Source organism: Microtus oregoni, unplaced genomic scaffold, assembly GCF_018167655.1.
Source record: "Microtus oregoni isolate MIOR12 unplaced genomic scaffold, Mior012 000014F_ref0000157, whole genome shotgun sequence".
In the NCBI taxonomy this organism is placed as follows: Eukaryota; Metazoa; Chordata; class Mammalia; order Rodentia; family Cricetidae; genus Microtus; species Microtus oregoni.
The window spans coordinates 43,072,083-43,096,459 of record NW_024543073.1 but is presented as its reverse complement, the minus strand read 5'-3'; the positions used below and the strand labels follow the sequence as shown (position 1 = coordinate 43,096,459).

The 24,377-nt window shown below is 36.7% G+C and overlaps 1 protein-coding gene across 1 annotated transcript in view; it reads left to right on the top strand.

Moving 5' to 3' along the window:
- Iqcm (IQ motif containing M) overlaps positions 1-24,377 on the top strand; it is a 415,125-nt gene that overhangs the window by 308,025 nt on the left and 82,723 nt on the right. The window contains exon 11 of the mRNA XM_041663710.1: positions 18,473-18,634. Coding sequence (XP_041519644.1) covers positions 18,473-18,634 — 162 coding nt within the window. The remainder of the gene's footprint in view (positions 1-18,472; positions 18,635-24,377) is intronic.

Here is a 24,377-nt window from a genome sequence, read left to right as displayed (position 1 = left end):
TCAAACTGTGAACCAAATTAACCACATCTCCTTTAAATTGCTTTTGTCATTTTTTTAGATGACAACATTGGATAAAGCAAGTAAGACACAGCATTGATGCATACACCTAAAATGCACATTAGTCTTGTAAGCTCCAGATTTAGCTCACTTGGGCTGCCAGGATAACAAGCAGGTGCATTCTTCACAGCTAGTTCTATTTAGTTGGTGCTAATATTATTAAGCCTGGGTCTTGCTATGTAGTCCAGCCTAGTTTTGAACTTGTATCAACTTTCTTTCTTCAGCCTCCCAAGTGTTGAGCCGATGTTTTGAGAGGTTCTAGAACCTTTGGCTCTTCATGCATAACTGGAAGGTAGAGGCCACTGTGTTCTAACCTTTGAAAGGTGTATCCATCTTCTATTGCACTCATCCCATAACTGGAAGGTAGAGGCCACTGTGTTCTAACCTTTGAAAGGTGTATCCATCTTCTATTGCACTCATCCCAGTCTTGTTCTCTTTAGCTGCTTTGCCAAGATATGCAGGCCTGCTACAATCTTCCTCCTTCCCACCTTCTCCACATGGCACTGTGTTCCCAGATACTGAGAGCCAATAAGAGTCTCCTTCAGTTGGCTCTGTCAGCAGGATGCAATATGATGCTTGTAAAAGCCACTTATAAGCAAAAACCGGAGCAGTTAAGGGGGAAGGTGAATGTGTAATAATACATATTATAGGGAACTAGGGTGGATACAGGACTTCAGATCCAACTAGCACATGCTTCTCTACCAAGCTATTCCCACAGCCCTCAAATCATTTAATTTAGTCAAAACCATCCATCATTTTTTCTTTATTTGTTCTTTCTGGAGGTTTTCTCAGTGCATTTCCTGAACAACACTGTGTGAACTTTCCCCCTATTTCCTCAAGATAATACAATATGTTGAGCTCATATTTGTTATTAATTTAAGTAATATCTCCTGTCAATTTGCCATGGACCACTAAAAACAATCTGTTTTTTATAACTGCCAATTTATTTTATCATAGTGTCTGATAATCTGTTTTTCCTTTAGTTTCCATGTATCATTTTGGAAAAATCTTTAAAGTCTCATTAAAAAGGAGAGATAACAGGTCTCTAATTCCCTTTATCCTTTAAGTTTGTTATCCTCTGGAAGAAGTTAAATACAGCACAGTGGTCCACACACACACATGTATAAATTATTTAAGCCTATCTTTACTCATGCAATTAATCTTAGACTTCTGGAAGAAACCCAATGGGAAATGCTTGAATTGCCTTAATATTTCTAAGAAATAATATGCAGAATCAAAACTCTGAAATTCTAATGATTCTAGCAAATGTGCAAGTACACTTTGAAACTATTACTTTTCTCTTCTTCTCACATTGTGAGATCATCTGGTTGGCGAATGTTTACTGACTTAGAAATCAGCTGAAAGTAATAGGTTTATTTTATGATATAGAAAAGGTATATTTTTTACATATTCATAAAAATCATTTCATGGGAATTAAAAGAGCATTTTTCTGTACAATTGCTTTTCCTTTATCTGGACAATGAAGGAAGATAGCATAAATATAGGCATGTAGCCTTTATCAGTTCTACTGTTAACCAAGGTTCATTATTGCTGGATAGCAATGATGTGGCTAAACTGTGACCCATTGAGAATTCAGCATTATCAGGGATTATCATGACTTTCTGGTCTTCAAGTTATATTTTTAGAAGTTTAAATATTAAAATTTTCATGGTTTGTAAAAATTCTTTACTTTCTATTTTTGATGTATATTTCTCTTTATCATTCTTCCCAAGCATTCCCCAATTGATAAAATGTCTTGTGATTTTTAAGACACATTTTCAAGTACTCTAAAACTTGTATTTCTTCTATAGGCTCTGCAGATGTTTGATCTTGTGGCTCAGTGATTAACAATTTCTATTCTAAGGCTATATTGTTACTCAGGTTTTTATTTGGATTCAACTTTGTTGGTTATATTTTGACAAAATATATTTTGATATCTTATATTCCTAGAAGAGTTTGTGTCTGCTCTATTTCCTTCCAAATGGGTGAAGTTTTATTGTATTTTCATGTACATACAATTTTTTGTTTATCATATTTTGTCAGAATTTTATAGATGCTATTCAAGTGAATCTAAAGCTGAGTGTTTTTACCTGCTAGAAATCATTTCAGGACTGGCGAGGACACTCAATGCTGCAGAATCAGAGCAGTATTGCATACATTTGTAATTTGAAACTTTAACAGTGAAATAGGAGGCAAAGACAGGACAAACCCTGGAAGCTGGAGCTAGCCCAGTGTACATATCTGTGAGGAACATTGTCTTAAACTAGGAACAATATCCAAAGATGACATCTTAACTCTGCAAGAACAGTGTGGCACACAGGCCCATATTCAACACCTAAACAGGCATACACTCACAAACATGTCTTATGTACACACAGCAGAGTGATTTTGTTTATAGTATTCTTTGTTATTTTAACACCCCTATAATATAGAGGTCACATAATTTTCATTTTTGGTATAACTAAGCTGTGACTTCTTTATAATTTTTCTTTTATTGAAAAAAAATTTTCATATAATTTCATACAAATTTTCTCATATAATATACCCTGATAATAGTATCTCTTCCCTGTATTCCTCTCTGTTCCTCCTCAACTTCTCTCCCCTTCATATCTATCCTTTTCTGTCTCTCATTAGAAAATCAGGGCTTCTGAGGGATAAGAATAATGTAAAAGAAGATAGAATATATACTAACACATCCAAATAGGAAAAAAAACACAAGCAAATAGAAGGAAAAGAGCCCAAGAAAAGACAACAAAAACCAGATAGAGACACAGAGGCCCACTTGTTCACACACTCAGCCATCCCACAGGAACATTAAAATGAAAGCCAATATTTATCCACAAGGACCTTTAAAATAGATAAATATATAAATAAAATAAAACAAAAAATAAAAAGGATTAAAATAAAAAGCCTTGACAGGCCATTGTGATGAGACAAGGGTCCTCCACAGATGGCACTGGTTTGATTTTCTGTTGTCCATCTACTGCTGGGCATGTAGCCTACCCTTAAAATAGTTTGTTTTACCAGTGAGACTCCCTTGGAGAATCTAATTTTCATTTGCAAGTGATTATCAATTGGATATTGTTTTGGTGTTAGGGATAAGGCATGTGTCCACTTCTTTTAACTCTAAGACCCCATTTAATGCAGAACCATGCAGGTCCTGTACTTGCTACCTCAATATCTGTGAGTTCATTTATGTATTGATCCTGTTGTTCCAGGGGACCTTGTTTCCTTGGTGTCCTCTATCACCTCTGGCACTTATATTCTTTTCACCTGTTTTACTTCCACATGTTTCCCTGAGCCCTAAGTGGAGGAATTTGATGGAGGCATCCAATCTAGGCCTGACTGTTCTTAAGTGTCTCACTCTGCATATTGTCTATCTGTGGTCCCTGTATTTGTTCTCATCTTGCTGCATCAGGAAGCTTCTTTGATGATGGCTGAGCAAGGTGTTGATCTATGACTCTAGCAGAATAACACTGGAGTCATTTTATTTCTGTGTTCTTAGAACAGAAGTGTTTGATTTTGTTCTAGATCCATGACCTATCTAGTCTCAGGTTTTTGGCCACCCAAGCAGCGTCAGGAAGGAGTAGGTTCAGTCTTGTGGAGGGACCCCAAGTCAAATCAGATACTGGGTATATACTCCCATAAGCTTTGTGCCATCATTGCCCTAGCATCCATCTCTTTCTTCTTCTTCTTCTTCTTCTTCTTCTTCTTCTTCTTCTTCTTCTTCTTCTTCTTCTTCTTCTTCTTCTCCTTCTCCTTCTCCTCCTCCTCCTCCTCCTCCTCCTCCTCCTCCTCCTCCTCCTCCTCTTTGGTTTTTTGAGACAGGATTACTCTGTAGCTCTTACACACAAGACACCATTGCAAATCATACAGTTTGTGGCATCTGGTTTGGTAGATTGCACAGTACCTTTCTGTACTAAAGAAAGTAGATCATCAGATGAATACTCTGTAAAGGAACCAGCTTGACTTTCTATGAACAGTTAGTTGTGGTGATGTCTTCAGCAATGGGGACTTGGCTGCCAAATTTACGATACCAACCCATATTCTTGGCAACAACCTGAACTGTTTGGAGGTTACCATGGGAAGGTTTTAGCCAACAACTCAAACATAACCCATTCATGGTACTGGAAACTTTATTTGGTAACAAGAGATGGCTGCTTAAGGATCTTTCTCTCCAATTATTTGGTGATTTTATTTAGATAACATTCATATATGTAGAAATGTCTACTGTATTAGGCTTCCATACTACCCCTCAAATGGCCCTTAATTTTAGCTTTCTCTCCCATTATTCCCCTTCTTTCCCTCTACCCTCTCTACTTTATCTTCCTATTTTCCTCCCATTCATAACTATTCTATTTTCTTTTATGAATGAGTTCTGTCTGTCCCCTCTAATCTCTTATTTTCTCCCTAGTACCTTACTCTATACATAGCTGTATGTAAAGATGTGTATATGTATGTGGTTCTATGGATTGTAGCTGTATATCCATTGACTTAATAGATAATATTTACTTATAAGCAAATGCATACTATATTTGTCTTTCTGGGTCTGTGTTACCTTACTGGGGATGATTTTCTTTAGTTTCTTCTATTTACGTGTGAATTTCCTGATTTCATGTTTTTAAATGTCTGAGTAATAATTCACCTCTTAAATATACCATGTATATCTTGTCCATTAACGAGCATCTAGATTGTTTCCAATTTCTAGCTGTTATGAATAGGACAGCAATGAACATGGCTGAGCAATTATCTCTGTGGTAGAATGAAGCATAGTTTTGCCCAAGATTGGTGTATCTGAATCTAGTATATTGATTCCCATCTTCTTTTGCAACTGCTTATATTGATTTTCATTGTGGCTGTACTAGTTTGTAGTTGCACCATCAATGAATGAGTACCCTTTTTACTCCAAATCCTTGCCAGCATGAGTAATCATTTGTTTTATTGACCATTGCCATTCCGATTCGGATGGGCTTAAAATAAAAATGTCATAGTAATTGTGAGGCCTCCAGAAGTTCTTTTATTATACAGGATTGCTTTGGCTCTCCTGGGATTTTTGCTTTTCCATATGAAGTTGAGTACCATTCTTTCAAGGTCTGTGAAGCATTTTGCTGGGAATTGCACTGAATCTGTACTACAGAGCTACAGTACTAAAAATAGCTTGGTATTGGCATAAAAACAGACAGGAGGACCAATTGAAGACCCAGATATTTATCCACACACCTTTGAACACCTGATTTTTGACAAAGAAACAAAAAATATGAAACGAAAAAAAGCATATTTAACAAATGGTGCTGGCATAACTGGATACCAACATGTTGAAGAATGAAAATAGAACCATATCTATCACCATGCACAAAGCTTCAAATGGATCAAAGACTTCAACATAAAGCCAGCCACACTGAACCTTATAGAAGAGAAAGTGGGAACTACACTTGAACACTTTGGCATAGGGAACCACTTCCTAAATAAAACCCAAGCAGCACACACACTGAGAGAAACACTTAATAAATGGGACCTCCTGTAACTGAGAAGCTTCTGTAAAGCAATGGATATGGTCAACAAGACAAAACAACAGCCTACAGAATGGGAAAAGATCTTCACCAATTCCACATCAGACAAAGGTCTAATCTTCAAAATATACAAAGAACTCAAGCAATTGGACACCAAAAGATCAAATAATTCAATAAAAAATGGAGTATAGACCTAAACAGAGAACTCTCAGCAGAGGACTCTAAAATGGCTGAGAGACACTTAAGGAAATGTTCAACATCCTTAGTCATCAGAGAAATGCAAATCAAAACAACTCTGAGATTCCATCTTACACCTGTAAGAATGGCCACGGGAAAAAAAAAATACTGATGACAACTTATGCTGGAGAGGTTGTGGGGAAAGGGAACACTTCTGCATTACTGATGGGAATGCAAGCTGGTACAACCCCTTTGGAGGTCAGTGTGTCAATTTCTCAGAAATAATACCACTTTTGGGTATATATCCAAATGATGCTTAATTGTACCACAAGGATATGTGCTCAACTATGTTCATAGCAGATTTGTTTGTCATAGCCAGAACCTGGAAACAACCTAAATGCCCCTTCGTCAAAGAATGAATAAGAAAAATGTGGCACATTTACACAATGGAGTATACACAGCAGAAAAAAATAATGACAGGGTGAATTTTGCAGGAAAATGGATGGCACTAGAAAACATTATTTTGAGTGAGGTAATCTAGACACAGAAAGACAATTATCACATGTACTCACTCATAGGTGGATTTTAAAGAAAAAACAAAGAAAGCCAGCCTACAAACCACAATCCCAGAGAACTTAGACAACAATATGGACACTAAGAGAGTGTAGATATAATCTACATGGGAAATAGAAAGTAGAAAAAGACAAGATCTCTTGAGGGAGGATTAAGAGGGGAGAGAAGAGGCAGGGAGGGGAGCAGAGAAAAATGTAGAGCTCAAAAATATCAATAAAAAATAAATTGCCAAGCTGATCTTGATTTAATTTTGGTACAGGACAATGATTGAGAAAATTATCCATTTCTTTTGGAATTTTTAATATAGTGGAGTATAGATTGGTATTGATATATGATCTTGTCTTTTTTGAGTGGTTGTTTTGTTCCTTGGTTTCTATTGACCTCTCTGGTTCTCAGGAGAGTGTGATACCTGTTTGTTTCCTGGTAGGAAATTTTGGGTTTCTACTATATGTGGGCCATTGGGGATTCTGGGTAAAATATATTTTTAAGTATTGGGAACTGACATTCAGGAAATAGGCTGGGTCAGGGTTGAATAGGTCTACAGGAGGAAAGAAAGCAGGTTGTTCCATCAGGATCTGCCTAGTCCCTGGGAAAGGAGGGTGGGGTGGCAGAGAGGGAGGAGAGGCTGTAACAGCAAATCTGACACAGTATTGGGGATGAGATTGGGGGATTATATATGGACGGGTAGAAGGAGAATGAAGAATTCAAGATCTCTTACCTGTTCTGATGACCTACTGTCTTCTCTGGCAAGTTTGGCTGGTGGTTTCCCAGAAAATGTCTGCTAGAGTTGTGGGTTGGATAACAGGATGAATAGGAAGGAAGGAAAAAAGGAAAGTTTGCATGGTCAGCCAGAGATGTGGACAGAGAGAAGTTGGAGGTCACAGAAAGTGGTCTGCTACAGAGTTGGGGGTTGCCTGAGGGATTGGTTTTAGAGGAGAAGAAGAAAGAGGGGAAGATTGATAATCATTCTATCTGCTTCCCTAGCTGGAGTGTCCTGCATGTTTTTAGGGAATGCCCGATGTTGTGTGACCGCCTGGAAATAGGGAGGGAAGGCTTCAGCTGGTGGTTTGTTATTCGAGCTGTAGGTGAGACTGGGAGATTGGATTTAGAGGAGTGGAAGGGGAGGTGAAGATCTGCAGTTAGCCTACCTGCTTCCCTAGGGAGTTCTTTTTAAAGTTATCTGGCTTCCTTAAGGATCCTGGCTTTCCTGGCTTTCCTGCCTTTACCCTTTAGTTCATTACATTTCATACTTAAACTCATAATCTTTTTGATGTGTTTTCAGCTATCCTTCCAAACAGCAATATGAGTTGCTTCAAAGGATTTTATGGGTATTATTGAAACCCATATTTGACTTTAAGCAAAGAGAACTATCAAGGAACTGCAAGTTCATGATAATAGTACTTGCCCAGGTTGCACAAAGAACTGTTTCAATATTCAGTACTAAAACAAACAAAATCAAAAGTAAGCAAGCAAACAAGAACCTCTGAGTTAAAGGCCTTAAAAGTACCTCCAATAATGCTTTAGAGGTAATTACCCCATGGATATAATTTCAGCCTCTATGCAACAGCTCTATTCTTTCCTGATGGTATATTCCAATTCAATAAAATCAGAGATTTCTCAGTCAACCAGCACAACTTTGGACTTTATCAATGACATCAGTAATATAGCTGTATCTATCTGTCTGTCTGTTTGTCTCTGTCTGTCTGTCTGTCTGTCTATCTATCATCAATCTCTCTATAATCAATCTACCTACCTATCGATAATCTGTCTGTCTGTCTATCTATCTATCTATCTATCTATCTATCATCTATCTATCATCTATCTATCTATCTATCTATCTATCTATCTATCTATCCTCTATATATCCATCATCTTGATTCTGCCTGTATCAGTGGGACACTAGTGATATATATTATCGAAAAATGTGTTAATTTTATCAGGGGGAGAGGAAGACCAAGGAAACTGATAAGATAAATAGCCTTGATTACCTCAGATAATTAGTAGAATTATTGGCATTATTGACTCTGCTAATAAAAGGTCAGAAAAAGTGAGGGGTGAAGATAAATTGTAGTAGAGAAATCTAAATCATAAAGAGACTGTTGGGAGCAGTAAGGAAGCTCTACTACTAAGGGTTCTGGAGGAAGTGAGGAGCAGGTACTGACTAGAGGGAAGTTTTTTGCTGTGTAGAAGCAGACGTTTCATTATTGGAACTGGACCTTTCTTTCACTTGAGTGGGACCTTGAACACTTAGGTTAGTTTTGAGACAAGGTCTATTAATTCAGGCTGGCTTAGCACTTACCATGTATCTCAGCCTGGATTTAAACTTGTGATCTTTTTACCCCAGCCTCCTGAATGCTGGGATTCTAAGCAAAGTTGGAAGTGTAGCTTCCTTCCCATTCCTTGCTTCTAATAAAAACAAGAACCATGTTTGAGGAAAGCTGTAACTGTAGAACCAGGACAAATGACATGTGAAATGTTTAGCCTACCCAGACTGTTACAAATCTAAAAGAGATTCACTCTGTAAAGAATGTTCCAGAGGGAAAGCTAAAAGGCTGACTGGGTAATATGTCAAGAGGCTCAGTGAAAAGAGTAAATGTGTGATAAATGGGTCTCTTTCCTCATCAGAGCAGAAGTAAGACAATGAACAGGATTATACAGTAGACATTGTGGAGTGATCTCTAAATGAATGAGTTCCCATGGTGTGTATTGAAAAAAAAATGACAATTTCATCCAAAAAACGTTTCTAGCTTTGACCCAAATGCTCACAGAGCCTCTGAAATAAAATGTAGTCACTGGATACATAGAATACCAGGTAGACTTGAATCTTGCACACACACACACACACACACACACACACACACACAAAGAGTAGAAGGTAAAACTGAAAACAATAGGATATAATTCCCAGCCTGGCATTCGAAATGTCTTGAGCATGGGGCACCAATTTCCCCGTTCTTCCCATTTCCCCCCCTTTTGAATCTGAATTCTTGTTATTCTGTCTTTTGCCTGCCATGTCTCTGTTGCTCGTAACAGTTGCTTATTATTGAGTTGCATGGGTAAAGAGAGGTAAAGAGAACCTGGGTCTCAGGATGAATTATCATGAGACTTCCTTCAATGCCAATTCAGATTCCGTTCTGCTCTTTTCATCTAGGCCAAAATTACATTGTTTCTGTAATTTATTCTGCAAAATTATTGGAGACGGTATGAATTTTTATTGGGATTATATTATATTTTAACAGACAGATTTAGGGTTGTAGCACACAGAGGGAAATCCTCTTATTTATGATGTCTTTGAAGATATTTATCACTATGACTAATAAATCAGAGCCACAAAAGAAAACATTCATTAGCATTTTGCTCTGTTTTTGCCTTTGTTGTTTGAATTTTTAAGACAGGGTCTTATACAACCCAAGTTGACCTTGAACTTATTATAAACCCCAGAGCCTGGCCTTGATCGCCAAATGGTCTTCCTGCCTCAGCCCCTGAATATTCACAGATTTGAAGGCCTGCTCTGTCTGAACAGATTTCAGTATGGTTTTCTTTGATTGAAATGCACTCAACTTAGTTTTAAGAGGAATTCACTATTATTTTTTTATAATCTTTAAGCAGATTAAAGTATAGACATTCAGTAACATTCAGTTCAGATAAATTTAGAAAATAAAATTGAAAGCCAGAGGATGGCTCATATCTGAAGACTAGGCTTTATTATTTAAAAATAAACAGAATCCATTTTGTATTTAGTTAGAAAAAGTTACTATCTGAATCAATAAAAATATCATTCTTTATTTCTTAAGCTAGAAAGAATCAGAAGCACATGACATGTAAGATGAATCTTTTCACACAAAAGTATACACACACACACACTCTCGCATACACACTTACATTTATTCACACACATACCACATACTCATACCTTCCACAGACACACACAAACACACTCACAACAAACATACTCTTGCCTCATACACAGAGACACACACATAGGCACACACCTGTTGTTGTTTGTTTCTACTCTTTGCTCTTTTGGGAAGCCAGCCATCCATCTCTCAAATAAATCACACATGGAGGCTTATTCTTTCTTATAAATGTATAGTCTTAGGTTGGCTTGTTTCTTTCCAGATTTTCTTAACTTCAAATTATCCCACCTACCTTTTACCCCTGAGCAAATTTCTCTTTCTCTGTTTCTATATATCTTTTTCTTCTTACTTATTCCATGTCTGACTGTGTGGCTGAATAGCTGACCTCTGGAGTCCTCCTTTCCTCCTCTTCTTCTTATTTAATCTCTTTTTTCTCTGTTTCTCCTTCTGTTTATTTTTTCAGATCACCAGCCCCACCTATCCTTTCTTCTGCCTTGCTATTGGCTGTTCAGCTCTTTATTAGACCAATCAGTTACTTTAGGGATACAAAGTAACACAACTTCACAGAGTGAAACAAATGTAACATAAAATGATGGAAAATATTTTTGCATCATTAAACAAATGTTCCATAGCATAAACAAATATAACACATCTTAAAATAATATTCTATAACATTTCCCCCTATTAGTCTAAATAAAAATGAAAAGTTTTAACTTTGGCATAGTAAAACTATGTTACCACAAAAACAGTTACTAAGTAAGAATTACATTTACAATATCCAATCCACTTGTATTTAGCAAATTCAGAGAAAATATTCCATTTTCTACCTTATCTTAGTGATTCCTAATTTACTTTCTATCATAACTAAGGCAAACTAAACCTCTAATTATTTAGACTTTAACTTCATTAAAGACTCAGAAGGGTGAAATATTTTCTAACAACAGAGACATTTTGCTGCCTGGACAATCACCTAAAGTTCCTCTACAACTTTGGGGCATCTGTCTTCAGCCTACGAGTCTAGAGTATCTGACAGACTTTTCAGTGAAGCAGGAAATTTAAAGGACTTTCCTCTCTTGTATTGACAAAGTTCATCAGTTGCTTTCCTCTGTATCCTGCAGAATGTCTGTCAGACTCTTCCATGAAGCAGAAACCATGAAGGATTGTCTTGCCTTGTTCAGGCAAAGTTCAACAGTCACTTTGCTATGAGTTCTGCACGTTTATACAATTTATACAGCATACTGTCAAGCAGTCAAGGCAAAAACAGTTTCCTGCCAAAATGGCTAATCTTGCCACAATGAAAACAAACTCCTATGGAGTTTCTTCAATGTCCATCATCCTTTTATGAAGTAAATGAGTGCTGCCTGGAACAGATGTGTCTCATTGTCATGAAATACCAAAGTTAACAAAACACTTAAAACACCAAATTTTATAAATCTTTGAAGTGTTTGAAGACCAGTTATCTATTACTTATTTAATCTAGAAAACATACCTAATGTGACTATAATGTTGATTATTATAGATTTACTACGAACCTCATTTTTTGTACATATACTGCATTTTTAAATAAACTGCATGGGCTCAGTACCCCAGAGTAGAAACAGTGTAACAAAATTAACTTTAAATTTGCATCAGCATACCAAAATCCATACCACTGCAAAGCATCTGAGATTAATAGTTGTATTTTTATCCTGTATCTCTATATTCCCCTAAATATGAGAGACATCCATCCCACCAAATAACCAAAATCTTCCTATGACTGACCTCTCAAAAATATGGATATTGTTTTTTTCTAGGCTGTTTCCTGTTTTCTATGGCAAAGGCATCTTTAGGAGTCCCTGAGAAAATCTGAGATAGTGGTCAAGTCCTGGGAAGACCAGCTATAACCTTTGTTGACAGATGTCACCTGCCAAGTTGCAGGAGGTCTCCCTTGATGAAAGTTCATCCATGTGAACCTGGGACAAATCCACAACATCTTTTTTTCCTGTGGAAACAAAAGCAAACCCTCTTCTCCAAAGCATTTTTGATTTCCATTTGACAAATTCATTGTTTGACATTTTTAAAGTTAAGAAATCCCTAAAGTATATGTCTGGTTTTTTTTCAACATTTTCTCTTTCAATTACAGGTCTCTTAGCAGCTGTTGCTTACTCACCAAAGTTAAAAAAAAATTCAAAATCAAATAGTACTATATAGGGACCAGACTCCCTGTGTATTTCCCAGTGTTATGGGGCCTGTTTTTTATTATTTTACTTAGCTCTTAAAAGACTTAATTTTTAAACTATTTCTATCTATGACTGTCCTTCCTTCCTTCCTTCCTTCCTTCCTTCCTTCCTTCCTTCCTTTCTTTCATCTATTCATGTTGTAAAACACACTGGAACCTATTTAGAAATTTTGCCATCTGGACCTGTTTTACTGCATATCTCTGGTCTTTTTTGACCATATGAGCAAACTGTAAACTTCAAAGCTATGACCTCTGAGCTGCTCTATTGGCTTTCTCTACCTGCTTCTAAGTTCATGAGAGCCAAGCCTAAAGCTCGCAGTCTGGTTGGAGCTGCATTTGACTAGCAACTGCTCTTAACCTTTCTAGTTATATATGAAGTTGGTGCCTATAGTGCCACAAGACATTTTTTCTTTGTTTGTCATTTCTATTTAGTGCTGCCCAGACAGCAGCTGAACAGCAGTGCCTCTTAAAAGACTCCTGTCCTTTTTCTTTCGTTCCCTCTTTCTCTTTTTTTTTTTCAGCTTTCACAGGCCCTATACGGAAATGCAGAATCATGTTGTTTTTTTACTATTTGTTCTTTGGTTCTTTGGGGACCTGCCACCCAACTCCCAAATAAATTACAAATGGAGGCTTGTTCTTTTCTATAAAAGCCTGTCTTTAGCTTGATTTATTTCTAGTCAGTTTTTCTTTATTTAAATTATCCCATCAGTATTTTGCCTCTGGGATTTTATCTTTCTGTATACCTTTCTTTACTTCTTATTCCATGGCTTGCTGTATAGCTGGGTGGTTGACCCCTGGTGTCCTCTTCCTTATCCTGCTCCTCCTTGATCCTTCTTCCCAGATTTCCTCCTATTCATAGTTTTTGCCTGCCGGTGCTACCTATCCATTCTCTCTGTCCAGCTATTGGCTGTTCCACTCTTTATTAGATCAATCAGGTGTTTTAGATAGACAAAGTAACACAGTTTCACAGAGTTAACAAATGCAACATAAAAGAATACCGCATATCTTTGCATCATTAAACAAATGTCCCACAGCATAAATAAATGTAATACTTCTGAAAATAATATTATAACACACACATACACATAAACACACACACACACCCTCTATATACTCAAACCCCCCAGAAAGACATACACACAATCACCCCCCAATCAGCCCCCAAACTCATACTCCCATGGACATACACCACCCTCTCTCTCTCAATCACACACACACACACACACACACACACACACACACACACATGCTTGCGCGAGCGCACACACACACACATTTTGTTCAACAGGCTGATAAAACTGTTGAGGATAGCTCCATCTTTATTTGGTCTGTCATACACTACATTTTGCTCTGATACTAAATTAGCATGAAAAACTGGAGTGGGGGGAGGGGGAGAAGAGTGGGAGGAAGGGGAGAAGAGTAGGAGGAGGGGGAGGGAAATGGGAGGCTGGGAGGAGGTGGAAACTTGTTTTTTTTTCTCATTTTCTCAATAAAAAAAAGAAAAAAAATAAATAACAAATAAAAAAAATATTAAAAATGTGAAACTTCAGTGTTTTTCTTCAAAATATGCCTTTTAAAATTAATGATAGTATTAATGACTAAATATTGGTTGAATTTCTTCCTTATCACCTTTAGGGTACGTATACACAAAATCTAATATGTCAATGTATACATATCTAAAACAATATAAAGGGTATTAATTTTGTGATAAGAAAAGCAAGAGAATTGTCTAAGTCAAATTTAATTTACCAATACAAGTGTTTATAATTGAATGGGAAGGCTTTCACTTCCAATGGAAGAAGTAAATTTATTACATACTCTTTCTAAGCAATGTAAAACGAAACTTCTTGTGAATCCTGTATGATGAGCCTAATGAAAGCTTCTATTGTACATTTTTTGTTACTATATTGTTTTCATGAATGAGAGGAACGTCAGGTCATCTGAATGGCTTTAATCTGAATGTCCTGAGACACTGCATTAAGAAAAAGTGAAGATGGACTGACAGCTGGGTTGCCTGCATGAAACTGAACCAGAGCCCTGAATGTGGGTGACAGTTTTGTGGTTTTGGCAGTCGTTGGTGTCACTGGCAATGGTACCTCTTTGGTGTCACTGGAAATGTTACCACAATTTATCTGTAGTGTGAGCTGGCCTTTTTGGAGCCCATTCCCTACAGAGGGATACATTGCCCAGCCACAATATGGAGGGTGGGCCTTGGTCCTGCCTCAACTTGATGTGCCAGACTTTGGTGGCTTCCCATGGGAGACCTTACCCTTTCTGAGGAGTGGATGGGGAGTAAGAAGGGGGAAAGTGTTGGAGAGAGAGCAGGAAGAAGGGAAGAAGGGTGAATTGTGGTTGGAATGTAAAACGAAAAAACATTTAAATCAAATGAAAGTGAAGAGCATGTCATTAAGGTGGAATATTTAAGAGATATCATAGTGTTGTTGAAATTGTTTGGGAATGGCCCACATAGGCTCATGTGTGTGAATGCTTGGCCCTTAGAGATTAGGACTATTAGAAGATTTGACCTTGTTGGAATTGGTGTAGCTTTGTTGGAGGAAGTGTGTCACTGTGGAGGTGGGCTTTGAGGTTTCATATAATCAAGCTATGCTGTTGCATATGGATCAAAGTGTAGATCACTCGGCACCTTCTGTAACACCATGTAGCTTACATGACACCATGTCCCACAATGATGATAATGGACTGAATTTCTGAACCTGTAAACCAGTCCAAATTGAATGTTTTGTTTTATAAGAGTTTCTGTGGTCACGGTGTCTCTTCGCAGCAATTGAAACCCTAAGACAGTCATAGTATCTCTATCATGTTGGTATTGTTCACCTATACATACATACACACCACAGACACACATTAACATACCACATACACACATATACATACCCCATACACCACACATACTCATACTCATATACTCTCATATACATATTCCCACACCACATACCATCCCATAACACATACACGTAACACATACACACAACATAACCACATGCACCTACTCTCTCTCACACACACTTGCACACTCACATACACTACACACCCATTCACACAAATATAGACACCACACACACATACTTATGTACATACACACAGACATCACACACACTCATACATAGACATATACACACTATACACACTCATATACACATACTTGATATGCCATGCTTTTTTGACACCCACGGACAGCCTGCCCCTTTCTGAACAGAAACAGAGGATGAGTGGTTGCGGGGAGGGGGGAGGTGGACAGAGGGAGGCTGAGGGAGAAAATGTGAGAAGAGTAGGAAGTGGAAACTTCAGTTGGGATGTAAAATAAATGGAAAAATTAATTGGTAATAGTATTAAAAGACTTTAGATTTCAGTTTGAAAAATCAAATTAAACATTTAGTTTCTTTAAGAACGGGACTGCCTTCCATTGTCTTTACTTTGTTTAAGGACTATATTTTTGTTCACACTGATAAACTGATTTCATATTCCTTTTTAAATTTATTAATGAATATTTAAAAATTGGATAAAATGGCCTAACAAAAAAAGTTATGGTATTGACTTATTTTAAGTGAGGTAAGTGCATACAGCATGAGGTATTTTGACCTAACAGTGGGGTGGTAGGAAGTATATGATATGTAGAAGCAGTCTATGAGTCCCTGAGTTTACACTATAGCCCCAAGTAAAGTTCTCCTAAGATTGACCATGGCCTTGAGTGGGGGTTAACATTTTAAGGAATGCATGGTATTACCAAACAGAAGAAAAACCTTCATTTCCTATTGTCCTGTTTTTAAGCTCTGATCTTTGGATCACAGTTCAATATATATGTATTCTACTGTAAATTTAAACACGGAAAGTGGCAGTCCTATTAGGATTGCCTGCCTGTTTATATTTATATATCATCCAGTATTGATTAACTATTCAGGGGGCTCATCACCCGCATAGTGACAAGCACTGATTATCCCTCTCTTCATTTTGTGGGAAGAAACCTGTGAAATTTCTTCTGTCTGCATTGGGATGTTGACTCTTGCTGGTCTTGTTCAGGTCCAAAGGCAGCCAAGTTGTTGAGATTGTTAGAGGTGAACCTGTGATAGCTAGAAGGCACAATCTCACAGCAAACTTTCTGGTCCTGTGCTTCTTACAATCTTTCTGCCTCCTCTTCTACCTTGGTCTCTGAGCGTTGGGTATAGGAGTTGTGTTGTGGATTTATCTATCAAGGCCAGACACTTGTCAACAGTCAGTGATTGTGTGAATTTTGATTAGTTATACCTTTTGTAATGATCTGCTGCTGCCGCAAAAGAAGCTTCTTTGATGAGGGGTGACATTTCACTTCATGGTGGGTGTACCAGTAAGTGTTGAGGATGTAGTTAGGAATTATAGTGGTTTAGAAAGGTGACCATAGCAGCTCATCTGCTAAGATCTATGATCTCACCAGCTATGCATAGTTTTCGAGGGCTACAATACAAGGCATAGCGTTCTTCCTTCTAAGTGGGCCTTGAACCCATTAGAGAGCTGTTGTTTACTGCCAGCATGTAAGTACCACTATTCTACCATTGGCGACATCTTAAGCAGAGAGATAAGAAGGATTACTGATTGCTTCCCTACACTAGCAGCTTATACGCCACCTTTTGTGTTATGAAAGCTAGTCCTTGGGGAGGAGGCTCTGAGGTCAGTTACAGCTCAAGCCCTCTGAATCCTATTGTCTTCAGCAATAGAGCCTTAACTTTAATTTCTGGGAGGCAACCAAAGGCGATAGCAATAGACACTATTTGTAACGGCGTAAATGAATGTAGACAGATTGTAAAAATATATACAGCTTTAATGGGGGAAATAGACTTACAGAACCACCATTCCTGCGGAGACCAGGAAAGCAGAAGCATGCTTGGCAGATTTATAGGCAAACATTAGCCCAAGGCAAACACGCCCCCCTAAGGGGCGGGACTTATCCCTACAACTATTGTTTTGGGAGTGTCTTGGAATCCTCCAAACAACAATTTGGGAGGATTTTCAGCATAGTACTAGGCTTTTGTTAGATACTCTATGGCTCTTGGGGGAAGCATTTTTGCCCCAAAGGGTGTAATTTCACTTTTAAACTATATATGCACACATATAGTCTTGTATATACTATATGTAATTTTTAGATAAATATAAAGATTTCTTATGTCTTTTTCAAGCATCTTTAAATTTTCCCTTCTCCTTCCCTTTCATCTTCTGTATTATCTTTCTTCATCTCTTCTCAACCAATTCCCCTCTCCTTTTAGTTTCTCAGAAGCCATTGAGAGTTAGAACACTGACTTATTGGCCAAAATCTGAAATTACAAATGCCAAAGAAACCCCAAGGCCATAACCAGAGATTGTTTTGCTCTGAAATTCAGATAAATTTTTGATTTCCATTTCCATTTTCTGATGTACTTCTGAATACAGGTAATGTTTAGTTGATAAAAGTTCCTTGCTACAATATGATACTTGTATGATAAGGTTTGTAGTTTCTGGAAGCCTGTTTTTTTTGGGGGGGGGGGTGTATAGAAACAGGACCCATTAGAGATGTGCTTTGAAAATGTGATATAGAACTACCTTAGAGATCTTGTGGCAGTTCTTTGTCCACTTCAAGTTACAGTATGCTTGAAGAAAAAGAATCTTGTATATCTTTTATTTTAAGTTAGTATAAGGATGTTGATTCTTTCTACATTATCATTGTAAAACTTTATATTGATTCAACATTTTGCCAGAATATCTGATTTTACTGTTTAATGGCTATTAAAAAATTAAAATTGTTCATTTGTGTTTTGGAATATATAGTTTGCTCTTCATTTTTTATTTTAATTTTGTGTAGCTTTGGCAATTTTATTTTTTGAAATAGTATTCAAGCTCAATATTGGCAAATTTCTTACTTTATACAGTTTTGTTAGGACTATATGAGCAATATGACTTTTGTTAAAGTAATTCTGATTCAGAACAACCCAGGTTTTCATTATAATGCTAAAATTGATAAGTAAGTTTTAGTTTTCATCTTTTGTAGTGAATATGTAAGACATATAAAATGTGTAAAACTTTAAAATCACCCACTTTTCTCTTCTCTTTTACAGATAGCCAAGGAAGATACTCTGAAGTAATCAAAAAGTCCAATGCAATAGAACTGTTATTTACACTCTACCCTCCTCAGGGAGCCAAAGTGAACATTAGCACAAGACTCCGGTCCACGTGGCTGAGGCCTATGGTGGATGGAGAAGAAGGCTATAAGTACATAGGTAAGATGCTAGCTCTATCTTCTAAGTAGAAGAAGAAATCCTGCCTTATGCTCTATAGCATCCTCTTTACTTCCTGGGTATTGTGTGTCTTCAGGTCTAAACGTGTGTATTTTATGCTTTTGTGCCCTCATTCATACAGTGGGAACACAGTGTGCTAAGCTCTTTCTGGATGATGAGCATTTGGGCTGTTTCCACTGTTGATTCCTCATGTATAGCCTCTGTGGACAAGCATATGCAGTACTATGCGCAGGCATACACACACTTTTCTCTTAGCCATAGTATTCTCATGGAGATCTTGCCATTTCATGCCCCACACCAGTTAGGATATAAAAGTTGCTGTTTTCCATAGCTGTATTAACACTGACTGTGATCAGCGTTTCTATGTTTAGCAAGTCCAACAAACATTTATCTAGTGGTATCCCTTTATGGTTCTAATTTGCATGTTCAAAGTAACTCATCATATTTTGTATCTTTGTATTTGCAATTTTAATTTTTATTTGGTGAAGTCTGTTCAGTCATTTTCGTCATTTTCAAATTGTTTTGGTTATTGTTAAGCTTTAGGTCTCTGTTGATATTTCTGAGCACAAATTCTGCATTATATACAGGTTTTGAATGCATGTTTCATCTTCTCTTAAATTGCATCTTTTGAAGAGATTTTTATTTTGTGAAGTCCAAAGGACCATTGTATTTCTCTATGACTTATACCTTTTCTGTTATTTTCAGGAAATACTGGCTGAACTTGTGGTCGCAAAGCTGTTCTTTTATAAAATTTCAGCTTTAGGATTTATATTTTAGTATATAATGAGTTTTGAATAAATTTTTGTATGTGACTCAAAGTATATATTAAAATTTTAAATTGTATTTTATGTCTAAAATTTCCAACAGTATTTACTGAAAAATCTGTCCTATGAATTAACTTTGCATATTGATTCAAGCTAAATAAATAAAGTGTTTAGTTGTCAGTCACATGAATGAAAATGTTCTTGGTACCATTAGTTACAAAATGAATGGAATTTGAACTACAGTGAGGTAATACCACTCATCTATTGAAAAACACGACTGATAATAAAAACTGTAAGTGTAATGTTTTACCTGGATATGGAGTACATATTGCTGGTGAAAGTGCAGGATGATTGACTCAAAATTTCTTATGATGTTTATTATGCTCTATCTACCAAATATAATCATCTCTTCCTAGATGATTTTTGGAGACAAATGAAATAATTGTTATATGTAGCTTAAAATAAAATAAAAATTTAAAAAATAGTTTCCTCATGTTTGGATATTATAATTGCATCTTTTCACCTTCCCTTTCCTTCTGTAAACCCACCAATGTAGCCTCCTTGTTCCCTTTCAAATTAATGGCCTTTTTATTTATTATAACTGAATATATATGTGAAATATTTTTTATATAATTTCATATAAAAACCAATATGTATGTATGTATAACAAAATCGTTCATAATCTACAAAATCTGGAAGAAACATAAATGGCCTTTAGTTGGTGAATGGATAAACACAATTACCTGCAACTATATAATGGTACTCAAAGGTACTCAAAAATAAATATGAATAAGCTGTTACAGAGCACGATGGTGTGGATGAATCTCAGATACATTATGATAAATAAGGAGGCAGATTCAGAGCCATGTGCTGTATGGCTCTGTTGAAGGGACAGTTGAGAAAAGGAGAAACAATCCAACACAACCCACAACACAGCCTGTGCTTTTTTGATCTGAAGGTTTGTTACTGTGCTCCAGCGTGAAGAATCTGCCCAAGGGATTCTCAGAGTCATGGACCAGTTCTGCATCTTGATCAGCACATTTATTAATGTGTACAAGTGTCACACTACTAGAATTGAGTCAAACCCCACAAAACAAAGCACTGTACTATATATACACACTTAAATAAAAACAAAAGTACAAAACGATTTTTTTTTTAGTGGGACAGAGTTCTGTTAAAGGCATTAGGAAATCGTACATCGATCCACACTAGGGTATCAACACACCTGACCAAATGGCTGAGAGTAGGAGGCTGGCCCTCCAATGTGAGCAGGGCTATGCAAATGCTGGAAAACCACCATATTATGGTGCGAATGCAGTTTTCGAGAAAGCTTTATCACTCTCTTTAAAAAGCTAAACATGCATTGTATCATTCAGCATAATCAGACACTGCTATTTACCTAAGAGGAGAGACTCAACTACAGATGATGGAAGATAGAGGTAGTGATCTATTGATGTACAATACATAAATATGTAAAAAAAAACAAACAAAACCCTTAAAACTAATGAAATACATGAAAATATGTATACATGGCATAATTCTGTGAATGAACAAAGGCAGACAAAAGGGGCTAGATGTTCCATAAATCTGGTTATATTCAATTTGAGAAAAAGTGGAGTAACTCATAGCAACTGAAGGAGACTGATAGTTGTGTAGGAAAGTAGGCCAGTGCTAGGAGGTAATGGATTAAACAAGAGTGATAAAAATTCCTAGAACTTTGATTGTGTAATGTTATTATGGGCAAACTGTCAATATTCACCACATTGTCCACTGTAAATGTATGCCATATTGTTTAACATCTATACCTCAGTAAAGTCATCAAAGGAAACTTAAAGATATATTTAAAGAATTACAATATTTTCTAAAAGATCCCTTTCTTCATAAGTGTTAAAACTTGTATACTAAACTTTGCATGTAAGGTTAGTGTTGGTCTGGAGCTTGTGGCTCAGTAGTAATCACTGTGTGCACTGTCACTGCTAACTAAACCAGAATCACAGAGTCACATGGCACCAGAATTCCATCAGGCTGGAGTATAGGAAAGCCAATTAATGTGCTCATCTCAGTGGTCCTCTAGCGGAAGAAGAGGGAACGATGAAAAGGGGCATTTAATTCAAAGGTTTAAAATCCTATAAATTAGTCAACACTCCAGTTTCTATGTATCTTGTCTTGTAATTTTCCACCTAAGATTACTAAAACTTGACGCATTTTAGGCTAAAGATTTGTGTTTAGCGTTTAGTGCCAGTTTATGGATAAATAACACAATAAACAAAAAAGAAATCTGACAGTGGCTCACATCCTATGTTGAGGACTGTCTCATGAGTTTCTAGGCTGAATTTTCCTTCCACCTTAATGGGAACATAACCAGAATCTTGTATCATTTTGATTATAGTTGTTATAAATTTGATCGAGAAGAGAATTGAAGCTTTTCCCTTAAAAGAGTTCAGTCTATTTCAGAAGTTCTTTCCAAGTAACTCCTTGACTGTAAACACTTTAAGGGTGCTAGCTTTGTGAGTCTGTGTTGTGCTCCCATGGTAATACTCAGTAGTGTAAACACTCGTGTTTATTGGTTTCACTCTGTAGATCTGGCAATGTGCCATCGGCAGTACCAAAGAACAGTTACTAGAGATTCAAAAGCTTTAGCTTGAGTTGATAACAGATTAGTGTTAGTACTATGGCTCCTCTGGAGATGCTTCTTTCCCATCTGCATTTTAACACTATAATTCATAATTTAACAGTGTTTAAGTGTAATGACTGCTGAATATATCCTTCATAATTATAAGTTGCTTATTTGCACACATAATTTCTTCTAATGGTAATTTTATAATCTTAGACTATGTAGAAAACAGTCTTCAATTTTTCAAGGATACGTATCTAACTAAGCATATTTGGAAAGATTTTTTTGGGGAAGCTATTTTTTCTTACATGCCTCTGGTTATTTTTCCTTATAAGCCACCTGTCTTTCAACAACCCGACCCTCTGTCTGCACCCCCCCCACAAACACAAACGGCAAATTTCTTTTCCTAAATTATGTCTTTTGTGTCTTGGCTAGCTTTCAATCTGGAAGGTATAGATGATATTAAAGAATATCTTAGCCCAATAATTCATGGAGTTTTAATGGGAGTTGTCTTAATGTGATATACAAGCCATTCCATTTCAAGGAAACCATTTAAGGAATACAAATAGATGATTTTAAATACCTTTCTCAATGGCCATTTTAATGAAGTCATATTATTGTATTACTATGACTTTTTTAAATTAGTTCAGATCATAGATAATGAACAAAGATCATAAGGTCTAATTCTTGCAAGTATATAATTTATATTATTTCACATAATGAATTCTACTAACCATTATAACATACAAGATATTTAAATTATATGGTCAGTACTAAAATCTGTCTTGTCACCCATTTTAAAAGTACATGTTGGGCCAGGCAATGGGGGTGAATGCCTTTGATCCCTGCACTTGGGAAGCAGAGGCAGGTGTATCTCTGTGAGTTCAAAGCCAGCTTGATCTACAAGACCTAGTTCCAGGATCTACACAGAAATCTTGTCTGGAAAAAACAAAACAAAACAAAACAAAACAAACAAACATTTTTGTACATGTTAGGGAAGACTGGAGGGGGAGTAAGAAGAAGAAATGTAGAATAACAATATATTTTATACATGTATGAAATTGTTAAGAAAGTAAGAAAATAGTATCAAAAAATTTACAAAGTAACTTTGCATAGTATCCAGCTTACTTTGGAGTCATTGAGTCTATTCCACTTTTTAAAGAATGACTATTCTTGACAGTGAAGTTTGATATTTGATGACCTTTTCTCAGAATTTTCTATTTGATACATACGTATCAAAACTTCCATTTCCCTATACTCTATATTTAAGACACAGTTTTTAATGTATTCATAAAGCAAAATCCTACAAAGGCCATTAAGACTCTTCTAAAATATGGCGTTCATGTGCCCTTCAGAAGCCCACTCCTTACTTTCAATGCATTTGGATTTTCTCTCTAAATGCTTTTCATCCTTTCTCATTCCTTATATACAATCGAGTTTGGAATAAGATATGATTATTAATATATTTCTTATTTTTAAATTAACTTGTGGTTCTACTAACCATTTTTATAATTTTGGGCATGTGGAGGATTCTAAGTGCACATCCCAACAGTTACTTTTCATGTGACTAAGTAATTTATATGTATTTGATTCTATTTTTAATTTCTATCCTGACTTTTCCTAGTTTTACTTGTATTCTTTTTTCAATTAATTAATATTTTTTAAAAACTTTTCTCGTCTTACATACCAATCATAGTTCTCTCTCCTCCTTCTACTCTTTCCACCTTCTCCTCCAACTGATCGCCCATCCACTCCTCAGAGAGGGTAAGGTTTCCCGTGGGGAGTCAACAAAGTCTAGCACATCATTTTTAGGCAGGACCAAGGCCCTCCCCACTATATCTAGGCTGAGTAAGGCATCCTGTCAAAGGGAATATGTTCCAAAAGCCAATTCAAGCAGTAGGTATAAATCCTGTTTCCACTGCTACTGGCCCCATAGTTTGCCCCATCCATACAACTGTCACCCACATTTCGAGGGCCCACATTTTGGTCCTATACTGGTTCCCCTGCTGTGAGGCTGTAGTCAGTGAGCTCCTATTAGCTCAGGTAAGTTCTTTCAGTTGGTATCCCCATCATGGTCTTGACAACTTTGCTCATATTATTGCTCCATCCTCTCTTTGACTAGATTTTGAGAGCTCAGCATTGGCCTCCATCAGTTGCTGGGTGAAGGTTCTATGATGACACTTAAGGTCATCATCAATCTAATTGCACTGGAAGGCCAGTTCAGGCACCCTCTCCAACTATTCCTTAGGGTCTTAGCTGGGGTTATCCTTGTGGATTCCTGGAAATTTCCCTACTGCCAGACTTCTTGGTAGGCCCATAATAACTCCCTCAACGAAGATATTTCTTT